Consider the following 14,567-nt stretch of genomic DNA (forward strand, 5'->3'; position numbering starts at 1 on the left):
AAGTAGGAGAGCGAAGCATCATTCGCAGGAGAAACGTCTGATTCGTGGTTGTAACTAAGAATATAAGTTCACTGGCACGGCAGCGAATGGATAGAACGACCTTCTGATGGCACCGGAGGAAGTTATCGACGCCTCGTCTCCCAAATCACACACGGGGATACTTTCTGTGTGTTGTTGGATAGCGCCGTCATATTCCACAGCGCTGTACAGTAGTTCACAAACTGAATGTGGAGCTTATGTGTGAAATTCCTAATATTTTTCATTTTGTTTGTATTATAAGAATGTGGGTTTTATGTGGATGGGTGACTCTTCCCAGACTCTGTAACCGGGATCCATAGTGATGATTCCTTAGAATCCTGATCTGCGTGCCGATTCTTTCCCCGACTGATCCGTTCTGTTTGCTTTTCAGGGACGTGTTATACGAAATTCGACTTGGGATTTCGCTTTGATGTAGCGTGGTAAGTGACGAGCTTCTGGGGTATTAAAACAGAATAACTCTTTTCTTCATACAACTACCTGCATTTAGACTCCATCGCTCTTTACATTAAGCATTACAAGTGATTGATAGATAACACTCCGGCCGCGCATGTGCAAATGCGGTTTTATTCACAGTTGCCTCTTTGATGCTAACCCGAGCTGTGTCTGAAAACAGGCTTGTTTACGGACACACATTTTATTTCCAATCTATCGTTATAGCTACTTAAAAAAACCCAAACCTTTTAATCAGATGTTTCAAATGTATTTTATTATTTATTACATGGTAGTTGAGGGTTCCCCCTGTGCTCGCTTCTGTGTAATGTCCCCCTGTTTTTATTTAACCTGTCATAGGACCATTGGCAGTGCAGAGGCAAAGGGTTAATTTCTGGGTAGCTTGTATCAGGCAATCGTTTCCATTCCCTATAATTCTGTTAACTGCGTTGTTTGTGCGTTGAGTTTCTGTCCCCCTTATTTGAATGCAGGAGGGGGGATTGTGTTCTATGGTGATTTATAAGCCTCAGCCTCATGTGATCTCACTCACTCTCAGTATATACACAACATAAAGGTGGAACAAGTCACACTCACATCTCAAACCTGTTCTCCGATGAGAATCCTAGAAGCATGCCAATGACTGGCTCGAAAAGAATAATAACCCTTTCTCCAGTGCTTGGTGTTCCACCTTCAGATACTTCAAGGGGTCACTCCAGTGTCTCCAGCAGCCTCACCAGTTGTAAATATGATCAATATATACATATCAGAACCTTACTGGCAAATACTGTTTAATAATGTATTGCGTCATACGCCAATAACATGACATCGTATATATTACGATATACGATATATTAAGTATTCCTGACAAAAAATGTGCATGAGGCAGAATCTGACTTTGTTTCTGGGAAATGTTTAGGAATAGCGGTTCTAAGGCTACACTTAATTAAAAAAGATATTTAAAGATAAGAGAGAGAGGGGAACAGCCAAAATAAGTCAGTAAATGCTTCATAAGGCACTAAATGGCTGAACTGCGGACAAAAGTACAGAGAGTGTGAAATAAAAGTGGGTAATATATGATGGTTAAGGGTTTTTTTGTAGGGGAGGAATCTCACATTCAGTAGTTTTCTCATAAGGCAAATCCATTGGTGAAATGTAACTTCCAGTTTGGGGATGGAGAACAGCTTGGCAATCCCCACATGGTTACTAAACAGCTGCACACATCTTGTACTCTCCAAGATCTCAGGATTGCTGACCTCTAATGAGCTGTTTATCGTGTCAAGAGTCCCTTCATGTCTTGGAGGATAGCATTAGCCTTTATAAACACATTAAGTGGAACTTATAATCTGCAAGCGTGTTCAGCCAGGCAACAGACAGAGCCAAGAGCCTCCAAGCAACTTGGAAGTATACCTTGTCCCCAAATACCGTATTTGCTCGATTATAAGACGAGGTTTTTTCCAGAGCAAATGCTCTGAAAAATACCCCTCGTCTTATAATCGGGGTCGTCTTCTAATCAGACCCCAAAAAAATGGCTGGGGCCATGCTGCTTACCGGTCGCGAGCAGCGTCTCTTCCGTTAGAAGCAGGAGGACAGGAAGCTTGTAGCTTCCTCACAGAACTCTATCTCCCCCTCCCTCCTCTGGGGGCCGGGCCAGAGAAGTTGCTGGTACAGCCGTCCCCTGCAGAAGTCTTCGAGTGAGAGATCTGCAGTTCAGGTAAGGGGGTGGGGGAGGGTTTTTGGGTAAGTATGTGTGATTAATGTGTGAAGTATGTGTGATTAATGGAATGAATGAGTATTTAAATGTTTGTGAATGTGTGTTTGTGTGTGATAGCATGGATGTGTAAGGGGGGTGGGGGTTGTAGCATGGCATAGGGAGGCTGTAATCCCACTACTATCATCCCCAGGTTCCAGCATGTACTGGCTGCCTTGGCTTGATAGGAGTGTGATTGCTGTTAGCAGCAATCACACTCCTATCAAGCCAAGGCAGCCAGTACATGCTGGGTTAAAAGGCATATCATGGGGCTGAGTGGCATATAGGGGGTTAAAATGCATTTCTGGACCTCCAGAAATGCATTTTAACCCCCTATATGCCACTCAGCCCCATGATATGCCTTTTAACCCCCTATATGCCAGAGTGGCATATAGGGGTATAAGGCATATCATGGGGCAGAGTGGCAAATAGGGGGGGTATAAAGCATTTCTGGGGGCAGAGTGGCATAACTGGGGGGGGGGCAGGTTGGCAAATAAAAGGAAATTTAAAAAATATATTTACATGAATTAATATTTACTGGTAAAACTTTTTTTCCTAGAGGGTCGTCTTATATTCAGGCTTTTTGGTTTTTTCCTAAATTAATATTTTGATTTTGGGGGGGTCGTCTTATAATCGAGCAAATGCGGTATGTGGTTTGTAGTTGAAGCTTTCAGCACCAAGAATCTTACACTAATGAATTTCACAGCGCTGCTTAACAGCTGAAAAGAGGGAAAATATATACCGAGAGCCAGACAGCCTGGTGAGCGCAACAAAAAAAGAGGAGGAAAAGGAGTAAACCATAGCCTAGAAACACGGTCTGTATTGTGTATATCTCTCAGACGCAGTTCAACCAGCCCATAAAACGAGACTTCCCTTAATACTCGAATCGCAATGATTTTAGGGCTTCAACGGAAACGCATATACATTTATTTACCATTGTGTTAAACAGATTTTACAACTTACGAAGCTTGCGGTGAGAGACGGCGCGGACTGGCCAAGACACTGGTTTCGCATTCGGACCAAGTTGGAAGACTCCGCAGGGGGCTGCCATGTTAGCTGACTGACCCCGCTGTGCACGCTGTTAGAAAGGGGGAGCAGCTGCTTACCTATAAGAAAGAAAAGGTTAAATGCCATTTACAGAGAAGCTATTATCTCAATGGCCAACTAAAGATTATTATTATTAAAACTACCTACGGTTGTGATTTTTGTGTTTTCCCGATTGCCACAACTGTTTGAAAGAAATTGACTAGAAAAGGGTTGTAAAACTAGCATGAAATATAATCTTAACGTTATTTTTCTTTTCCTTACAAAGCCCACTTGAACCATTCAACAAAAAAAGGGGAGAGGAATAATAACTTCGCTTTGTTAAGCTATAAGTGTGGGATTCCATGGAGATTTGGACATTTCACCTGTAAGCGAGCTCGCTAAACTTCCTCTCCGAAGCTTGCAGTCATCCTGGCTCAGTTGCCGATGCAATTTAACCTTTCCTGTAGAGGAGAACAGGTCTGGATTGCTCAGCTTCCTAAAGATCAGCGGAGCCGGAGGAGGAACGGTGTCCTATGGAGAGAAGAAAAAAAAAACCTTCAAAATCTGCAAATCAATACTAAAATTGACATTAGATGATCAGACTGTGTTCCTTTCCTAATGTGTTAGCTATTGCACCTTTAACAATGGACACTGTAATAAAACTAGATTAAATTAAGGGTACCAAGTAAGATTTGGGGGGCTTGCGCACAAGGGAGGGCTCAGCATTACTGTGAATTAGCAGCCAAGGATCATCACATAATTGTGGACTGCAAAGCATACAATGTACAGGATACATTTGGTTATAAAGCCAAAGGCTACATGACCACCCTTATGTGAATAGGTAAACTCAACACGGTCAGTTAAACCATCTTAACAACCAATGCAGTTCAGACTGTAATTAAACGATTAAGAGAAGCTATTTTAAAACATTATTAGGGCAAAGATCCATAAGACAACTGGTTGGACAGCCCTGCGCCAGTGCTGATGCTGTATTGTAGGTCATGTTCAAGGCTAAGACAGCTCGTATTAGCTTGATTCATAGGAGTATTGAGCAGTTCCAGTGGCGGAGATGCCATGGCTGTCTTGACTGTTTCTAAACCCAAGCCTTAACCTTCAAATGACAAATGAGCATTCACAAAAAGTCTTGTTCCCTAACGGTCCACATAATATGGCTGGAACCACATGCTATTTCATGTACAACTGGTTGCCCCAACTAAGGGTCTCCAGAAGTTTGCAGTCCTCACACGCTCTGAATAAATAAAGCTTTAAAGGAAACCTATACTATAGGTGCCAACTATAATCTCATTATATTACTATAGGTGCCCATAGGAACAGCCTTCCAAAAACTGGGCACAAGTAGCTGCCAACAGACTGGCGGCCACTACTTTAACCCCTTGATGACAATTGCCGGTCCGGGCACGTCACCGAAAATCGTGACGATTATGACAATTGACGTGCCAGGACCGGCACGTCTTTAAACGGGTGAAAAAATCGATCCGTGATCGATTTTTTCACTCAAACGGTGTTGCTCTAATGCCTCGACATCGAGGCATTGAGCAACACCAAAAAAAACATTCCCGGCCCCCCCCGATCGCTCCTAGGAGCAAATAAAAAAACACGTTTGAAAGACTGCACGTCTTTCAAACATGGCGGCGCCCGCCGCCGAAAAACGGGTTTAGGAAGCGATCGCGAGTCGCTTCCTTTGCTTAGCTGGTGTTGCTAAGATGCCTCAGTATCGAGGCATCTTTACAACACCTGTTTAGCAAAGGAAGCGACTCGCGATCGCTTCCTAAATGCTCAACTTACCTTCCCGGTGCCGGCGTCTTCGAAACACACGCGGTGTTTCAAGATGGCGGCGCCCATCAAGCCGGGGGGCGGAGCCTGCTGTCATCATGGGGGGGGGGGTGTTGCTGGATGTCATGGACATCCAGTGAATAACACCCCTAGTGGTCAGATCACTCATAAGAGTGATCATGATCTGCTAAATCAAAGGCAATGTTTTCTAAACATTGCCTTTGATCAGTATTGGATCTGCCTCCCTCCTTCACTTGCTTCTAGTGAGGGAGAGAGACAGATCAGTGTTTTTTCCAATAAAATATATAAGAGCCACCCATTTAATATTAACCCCTTCATTGCCATTGATCACTGCATAAACAGTGATCTTGCATAGTGGCATAGGGGTTCTTTTTTTTTTTTACTTTTTTTTACTTTTTTTTTTTAGGTTTTTTTAATTTTTTTTATTAGAGCCATTAACCCTTTCCTTCCCCACTATTTTTGCTGCAATTGTTACCATGCAGCGGTATACGGCTGAGGAGGCATGTTCCAAATGTGGCCCTTTTGGCCCCAAACAATCTGACAAACCCATGCAAGTGGGGTATCAATGTACTCAGGAGATGTTGCTGAACACATATCGGGGTGTTGTGTGACAGCAACAGCATACCAGGAGCTGTAATTTCACAACTGAAGTACAAAGTATGTAAAAAAAACAGCAAAAACAATTACTATCACAAACTTTGACAAGGGTTGGTGGTAGGATTAGTGCATGGAAAGGGTTAAACTATCAGCATCTAAAATACCCTGGGGTGTCTAGTTTTCAAAAATATATGGTTTGGTGGGGTAAATTTAATTTGCTGGCTTCAAAGATGCCCCAAATACCACATGGAGACAGAATTACCAGATTCAGAGAAAAATGGTTTTGAATTAGCAAAACGCTACTTGTACTTATTGCCCCATAACGTGTAGAAGAAAGCAAAAAAACATAAAAACATTGGGTATTTCTAAACTCGGGACAAATAGTAGAATCTATTTAGCAGGTTTTTTCAGTAGCTTTTTATGATGAATAAAAGATTTTTCAAATAAAAGTGAGAAAATGTGTTTTTTTTTTTCAATTTTTCGTCATATTTTATTATTTTTATTATAGGAAATTACATCATATATAAAAAATTATGGTGTCTGAAGAAAGCCCTTCTTGTCCTGAAAAAAACAATATATAACTTGTGTGGGTTTAGTAAATGGGTTAAGAGAAAATTACAGCTAAACACAAACACCGCAGAAACGATAAAACAGCCATTGTCACGAAGGGTACAAAAAATAGAATCAGCCTTTGTCACGAAGGGGTTAAACTTCATATGAAGGTCACTTTTACCTGTACAGTCATTTAAAAGGAAATACTCGCTATAAAAAGGGCATACTGTGAACACAATCGCCGTCCAATATATTATATTAGGTAGATAAGGTGTTGATAATAACTTGAAAACATGTCTTATCTCATTTCCCAGACTGTTATGGCTCTCTTAAGTATATAACTCCAATAAATCAGAACGAGCCCCACATTTGGAAAAAGTTGGACCCGGAACCCTTTAGACATGAAATTCTTTTGTAGAATTTTACTATCATTTTGCGCAGAATATAATAATAAAACTGCTGTTTAAGGGGGAAAAAAGTTTCATGCCTGATCATCTTCTGTACATACGGCTTTCTTTTGATAACAGTTCTAAAACTATGACCTTGAATCTGAGAGACTTCAATCAAATCACTTTTCACTTCTAGCTCCTTCATGTATCGTTCAACAAACAATGAAAATCATTTTGCATGGACTTTGGTTTAATAGAACAGAAGCTTGTGCTAAGCTGTAAGGTAATTAAAGGGTCACTCAGTCACATGAACATGATAGCTGAATGGACCCTTTAAATCTCCATGTGGTTCTTATAGCAAAACCAAGGAAAAGATTCTGCCCCCTTATGTGTGTTCAGGAGACGGACTTACTGCCAATGGCGGCTTGGTAAATGCCCCGGGTGAGAGGGGTCCCTCTGGAAGGCGCCCCCATCGATCGGAGCGAAATGTCAGACCAACTCCCACGGTGAAACATTCCAATAAGGTCGTATTATGTCATAATCACTCAATGACCAAATCAATAAAAATCTCATGTGACCACATCCACTAAACATTAACTAAATACAGCCCTTTGTGGAAGCATCCAAGCCACAAATAGAGAAGTTATTAGATTTATATTCCGTTTCCATAACGTTCTTCTAAAAGAATATTGGGCCAAAAGCTTACACTAACTGTTTAGTCTCAATCCTCAGCAGTGTTTCATGAAATTTGCGTTCCCACAGCGTACGAGGGTGTAAGGCGAGGATTGAATGCACTACGGAGCATTTTCTCACCAGATACATTAGAAGTTTGCGTGCATTCGTCAGGAACATAAACCAAAGGAGGATAAAGCTTCAGTCAAGGCAGATCTGTTCTTCATCTACACGAATATTACTTCAACAGAAAGCCAGCCCTGGAACCGTTTATTGTCTTTCTGATGCACAGACCGAGCAAAGCAAGTAACTAATCTCTAAACAGTTAAAGGCACGTTTTAATGAAACGTTAAGTTATTTTACTGAGCATGGGTCACACCAAACGGGGATTTGGAAAAAGAAACCACAGAAAGTAATTTAGCGTTATCAGCACCTCAACTTGTCTGCTATTTTATAATGAACCCTAGGGACAGGCCACTTCCCGCTCTCAGAGTTGTTGGGTGCGCCACGAGCGCTTTTTGAATGAGGTAGAAGCGCCTACTATTATTATCAGAGTTTCTCAACTAAAATTAAGCTTCAGGCCCATCATACACAAAAGATTGCAAGAGTTCAAAACTTCAATTTGAAATAACTGAGGAAAAAAGGGCTAAATACAGGTAAAGCAAAAAAAACCACACACTTACAGAAGATGGTCTTACTTACAAAACAACACACTATTTAAACCTATAATCTATCTATAAAGAAAGGGTAACTGTTTCAATTCTTACATCTGATAACAGTAATATTATATATATATATACACATATATATATACAAACACACACGCGCATGCTCAGGGCTCCAGCCATGGATAATTCTAAGCATTAAACCAGGGCGGCCTTAAAACATAATCCCACTGCAAGGGAAATTAACACCAACATTTAATTAACATCCATCCTTAAACTGCAAGAGCTAATTACAGCAGCAATATTTATGATGGATTCTCAGCCATGGATTTCAGAAGAAGTGACCCTGTTCATAGAATCATCTCTCCTACTAAGAGAAAGTAATCAGAGATAATCCATCAGAGACAGTTCCACATCTCAAGCACTATTTAGATTTCCCTTTTTTTCTTTTGTAACCGTACAAACGGAAATTTCCGGCCGTCCATGATTATCGATAGATGTTTATACAGCAGGAGGTGTTGATATGATGAAAAAAAGATGACCGGTGCCGTTTAATGCACAAAACTACACAACGTTACCCTTCAGCAGCACATAGTATGACTCTTGTTATAAACCAAGTGACTGAGTGTACAGACGAGGAAAAGTAATTTAAAAATTAAAGTAATTTTTTAATGAAAAGTCTTTAAAGAGCCCCCCTCACATTTTACTCTAAAAGCCCCCATCCTACACAGCTCTGCACAAAGTATCTGCTTGAGCATAAAGTATTGATAGTGAACGAAAGCCTAATAGATACGCAGGCACAGTACTGGGTGGCCACATGCGGTATACCCGCCAGCCGCTCCTAAACTGTATTAGCATTTAGCTGACTGAATGGCATCAGTGAGGTAGAAAGAAGAAGAAACATTTTTATTATTATTTTTTTAATTATTATTATCAAATTTTTATTATTTTTTTTAACACATTTTAGCAAAAGAGCTACAGGTTGATTATATCTATAGTAGGGGATTCAAACCTTGTCATTCGTGAAACTGCACTGACTGTGGGACTCAGAACATTATGGTCCCTAACCGGCAGAGAGAGGTACGGAGAAGCTTCCTTTGTAGATATGAAAAGAAACGGAGATAAAACATGCTGAAAAAAAGAGAAGTAGTGTGAACTCCCTGCAATGCACAGAAACACAACACGCATACACAAAGAAAAACACTAAAAGGCAGCTTGCCACCAATCGCATTAAGATAACCTGATGTTATAAAAAAAAAAAAAAATTTCAATAGTAATCCTTATTTTTTCAATACGTTTTTTCCATTTAGTTTAAGGCAACCAATGGCACAAGCGGCACGCCGAGGCCTCTGTTGTGGCATGTGGCCAGATTGCTAACTGAACGATTCAGTTTAAATAGACTTCAAATTCTGCTTTATTAAATTGCTACATTTATCCCCCAACATAATCATATATGTAAGTGTGTACATACATGTGTGCAGTGACGCGGCAGCACTCCCTCCTGGACGATCAGGACCCCCATATCATGCTGCTCAATAGGCCGGTTACAGGGGAGATCTTTGCTTTCCTCAACTGGCCCATTTACCCTAGGGAGGCCGTGCGTTATATGCAGCCGATCTGTGTCTTAAAGGCACGGCGCACCTTTTAGGGCTGTGCAGACTCGGAGCGCATTGCTGTGCGCGTGTAAGCGAGTGTGACTATATGCTTGCGTGTGTGTTACGTTTTCTTTCTGGAAGGCAAAAACAACTCTGCGCTACACCAGGGGTGGCACCAACATGCAGCGTTGGCACTTTGAGGTCTGAAACTTGTCTAAAATATGACGAAATATAAAGCTAGCAACATCTAGAATTACTGTTTGTTAAAAACACAAAATATCAGCATTGCAACGTTAATGCAAAAAAAGAAAAGAAAAAAAAAAGACACAATGTGTCTTTCATCTGGACACAAAATATTAAAGTTAATACTGATTTATTAAACACACACCGCTCCGTCACATGGGAATATCATCAAATAGAAGCTTTGGGGAGAAGTGTTGGAACGCATTTATAATGGAGCGAAGCCAAGCTGGCATCACAACTGCGGGTGGCTTTTAAACAACTTGGGATGAAGAACATGGTGAAATTCCCACACCAAGCACAGGATATATCATATACATACATTACCCCAACAAAACCGCCATACAAATCATTAACACTTCGCTGCCAAGGACTTCTGGATGCTTAAAGTTGGCAGAAATCTAAATGTCTCTGTGTAACTTGTACAGTTTCATGCTTGCTGGAGAAAGTGTTGGCCCTTCCTAACAAACAGTGAAGTGAAGGGAGTAGAAACTATAACTCTCACTTTAGTGAATAGACTCCAATGAGTAACTTACCATTTTTTTGTTACTTAATTATCATGCTTTACTTTTAAATATAGCATCGTGTGCCGCATCATATCCTATTTCCACATACATGTATTGGCCACGCAGTGTGGTTCTTTTCTGTGAGTCACTGTGGCCACGGCTTTCCCATTCATCCAGTTCATTCCGTAACATTAAGATATATGGAGATATATATATATATATAGATAGATAGAAGATAGATATATGGAATAAAAATATCAACAAATAAAAGGCGAGGAGCCGGAGAACATTTGCCGCCATAATGTTGATGCGAGCTTCCTCTCCAACTTTTCTGCCGGCTTTCTACCCTGCTGACAGTTTCCTCTCAGGCGATGAGACAGCACTTGGTATATATACCGAGAGTATATAATAAATATATAGTATAAATACCTCAATTCACTGGGGCTCATTGGGAAACAATACAACACATGGAAAGAAGTCACAGAATGGCAGCTGTCATTGGCACAGCGTACATCTGCTTCGGATCCATACATTGTATTAACATAATTAAATATCCTCGCTAAAGGAATAAGCAATAAACCAAACAGGTGTCGTTGGAACAAACTACAATGTAACGTCATTTACAAACTGGATAGACAGAGGATTGGAGATTTCCACGGAGTATGAAACCCGGAATAATTTTGGTCTTAAACAATGTGAAATATAACATTAAAATTAAAAACTCACAAACCGGTCGGAAAGGTAGCCTAGAACACATGTGGAAAGCACCCGAACACGTAATGTACCACGAGGAAGGTCAGTAAAAGGGCAGTGATATTAAATGAAGAATTCTTTTAGAGGCTGACAAAGCTCCATATTTCAGTGAAGTCGTTCGGCTATCTAGCGGCACTTCAGCTACAGAGCCGCTTTATTTCGCAGGCTGCTTCCTTCATTGACGTACGGCTACACATGCACGTTCCCAGAAGCAAAGCCCCGCTGGGGGAGCTCGCTCCTGACACTAACGCGCTCTCTTCTGATCCGGCAGCGGCTCTGGATGCTCACAGACATCAAATTCAACCAACGCCTTGAAACACGCGCTAGGCGGTCATTTTTAGCAAAGAAATATATAATTGGTTATCCGGCAGAATTAGTTATAACTCTGAGACACAAATGGAAGTCGATTGTATTTACTGACGTCTGCCGGATAAACAGCGAGGTAGAATTTGATGGACGTTCTGTCTCCCTACAGCCTTAATTTAGTTACTAAGTTTTCTCCATATCTGGGGAGTTGGCACGGCTCATGTACCGGGCGTTCTGGCCACCTACCATTGTGTGCATAGTCACCTTCTCGCACTAGAGTCACTCCTGGATTGGACCCCGTCACATCCATCTGTGCCATTTACACGCGAATGGGATAGTGTGGCGGGTCATACAAACATAGAGTGGCCACGCAGCTATACAGAGCTATTTACATAGAAACTCTCCGCAGGGCATAAAGAGGTCGGGGGAAATTAATGAAAACAAACAGGCTGCACTTTGCATTTCTCTTAGTGGCAATTTAAAATGCTGGTTTCAAGAGTTTTGATACGCTGTTTAATTATATATATTATAATGTATGGATTCTAAGCAAGAGCCACAATCACTAATCAGAGCAGGAGGAAACAGCGCCCCCAGTGGTTGGAAGGTTATCCAGAGAAATGCACCCAGGCTTGCAATATGCAGGTTTACACTTAATGGGTTGAGTTTGAGATAAGAAAAAAAACATTGCCATCAACACATGTGAGCTATAAAGTGGGGCAATAATACATAGAAACGGTGGGTATATGTATTAATTAACAAAGTAGAGGGGCAAATACATGGGGCAAAATGTAAATATAGTGCAATCACCACGGCATGTCTTTGCTGATGGCTTTACTGTATGTATGTATGAATATATGTATGTTATGTTATATATAGGTACATCAATAAAGTGAATTACGGTATAATATATATATATATAAACACACAAATATATTTCTAACGCTGTTTTCCACATGATTGTAGGAACAATTAATTAAGTTACCAATTACCGGTAATTGGTTTATTAACAGTAACGAATAGCAGAGGCCTCACGAGTCTAGATCTTGTCTGCAATTTAGTTTGTAAGCTCAGCGGGTTAGTGGTCCCTGCTGAGGTTAGTGGTCTGTACTGAGGACTCTCTATTAAGAGATAACCCTGGCCTCTGTATTACCCCATTTACCGTCATTACCTGTTCCTTGCCGCCTGCCCGGTCCTCCGGTCCCGCTGTTCTCCTGCGGAATGACTGGGCTGCCCGCGCTTCATCCCCATTGCGGGTTTCTCTTGGCTTCCCCGCAGTCTCTTCATGGTTTCCGGTAAGGTTTAGGTTGGCTTTCAGCCGGGATCCCGCACAGAGCCCGACACCATGTCGATACCCCTCACCCCGAATCTCTATGGAGCTTCAGGCGCCGGATACCCGCGTCAGCTCCTCACAGACTAACCGGGCTGCTCCAATACTAATTCCCGACCTGGGGCCGCAGCGATCACTACGCCAGCCGGAACTACATCCGATCTCTCCTGTCAAACCCGCCGCCGCAGCAGCAGAACAGCGCGACGTGTGGGGGCGTGTCCCAGAGGAGGTAAATACCAAGGAACTACGTGCACACTAGGGGCGGGGCTATAGTGCAATTCAGTTTGAGCTTCACGATGATTGGCTTCTGTTGCCTGTCAGTCATCTTCACACTGCATTTTCCCCTAGTAACATGTGTACTATATAGAATAATGGGGGAAGTTCATTGCTCTGCCCTTTATAACACATCATAACCCTTCTGTGTATTATAACATGACGTCATAGCAGGGTTCATTTGTATTAAATTAAATTTAGTGACTCACTTAGGAAACTAAAGTCCATTTTGTTCCAGATAAGGCCACATTGCTACTGAGTACGGTCACACCTCTATGACTATATCTCCTTAGTGTGAACCCAGCCATCACCACTAAAACTAGAGGGTCAGAGGGTTATGTGTAATGTAAGGAAGGTTTACTTTACTAAGAAGGTGGTAGATATGTGGAGTAATCTCTCAGCAGAAGTGGTAGAGGGTAATACAGCGATGGGATTTAAACATGCGTGGGATAGTCATATAGTTCCCAAATCTAGACTGATTCAATTTTGATTCTTTACATCAGGAAAAATGTGCAGACCAGATGGGCCGAATGGGTCTTATTGGGTGGCACAGTCTATGTTTGCCACGCTGTGCCGCAGGTCGTACCATCTCAGTGATGAGAATTTTCTCTCATTTTTGCTGCTTGAAGTGAGTACCTGTGAGAGGGGGAAGTTTTGGAGTCCAGGGTATGTTTGGATCCCCGTGATTTGGTCCTTCTGGGCACCCATCACAGAGGAGTCCTAGTGAGGGCCACGCTGCGCACGCGCGGTGTGCTGCTAGAAGCACCGTTTATGTTGTTTTTCTCCACGTTTTGGGTGTTTTTGGGACTGGTACAGATTTGACAGTTTTTTTTCACAGTAAATGCTGCAGTAGAGTCGGCACTTCACCCGGAGACTCCGGGGCAAACACAGGTCTGACTATTTGTCCCTCCACATGGGGCGCCTCTGCTTTGGCGTTAAATATTGTACATATTGTGCTGCTCAGAGTTGCCCTGACCTTTGTGCTGTTGGTTTAAACAATGTATGTATAATATTATAATATTTTCAATCACTAGGACAGTGTGTGATGTCATACCTCCCTTTTTTCACAATCACTGGTGATTGACTGATTCATTGCTTCCTGGGATGAGACAGATCGTGGGAGTCCTGGATGTCCTCTGGTCACTGTAACATGCGCGGTAACAGCACCGTCATGCACACATAGCAGGAGCTCCTCGTACCTGCGTGGCATCAGGGGCTACTTCATTAACTCAAAAGCATTAGTAATTGAAATGCGTGGATTTCATGGAAACAACAATCTGTCCCAAGAACTGTGCTGAAAAAAACAGACATAACTGACATTTTGTCAGTAAATACAGTCATTTACACCAAAATTTCTAAACCTCTATGGTCAGTTGCACCAGGGCTGGTTTAGCTCACCGATGGCTCCTGAGGATCCAGCCACATACATTAAATCTGGGATGCCTCCTTGCGGTCATATATGGAACTGCCGCTAAACATGACGCAATTTTCCAAATAGATCACGGAGATACGCAGGTTCCCTGCCCAGAACACTGAGTCACTAAAAATGGATCAGACCCCCGAAATCCCTCGCTGAACGTATACACTATTGTTTAGGCATAATGTGTCCAGTAAGAACCTATTCACTCCCATAAAA

General features: G+C 41.9%; 1 protein-coding gene across 1 annotated transcript in view; it reads right to left on the reverse strand.

Annotated features, from left to right (window-relative positions):
- LOC128500958 (microtubule-associated serine/threonine-protein kinase 2-like) overlaps positions 1-12,983 on the reverse strand; it is a 17,905-nt gene extending 4,922 nt beyond the window's left edge. Inside the window, exons 1-4 of the mRNA XM_053470329.1 lie at positions 12,907-12,983; positions 12,500-12,707; positions 3,625-3,772; positions 3,179-3,321 (exon numbers count right to left, since the gene is read on the reverse strand). Coding sequence (XP_053326304.1) covers positions 3,179-3,321; positions 3,625-3,772; positions 12,500-12,707; positions 12,907-12,983 — 576 coding nt within the window. The remainder of the gene's footprint in view (positions 1-3,178; positions 3,322-3,624; positions 3,773-12,499; positions 12,708-12,906) is intronic.
- Between the last annotated feature and the right edge of the window lie 1,584 nt (positions 12,984-14,567).

Source organism: Spea bombifrons, chromosome 6 (assembly GCF_027358695.1).
Source record: "Spea bombifrons isolate aSpeBom1 chromosome 6, aSpeBom1.2.pri, whole genome shotgun sequence".
NCBI classification, from domain to species: domain Eukaryota; kingdom Metazoa; phylum Chordata; class Amphibia; order Anura; family Pelobatidae; genus Spea; species Spea bombifrons.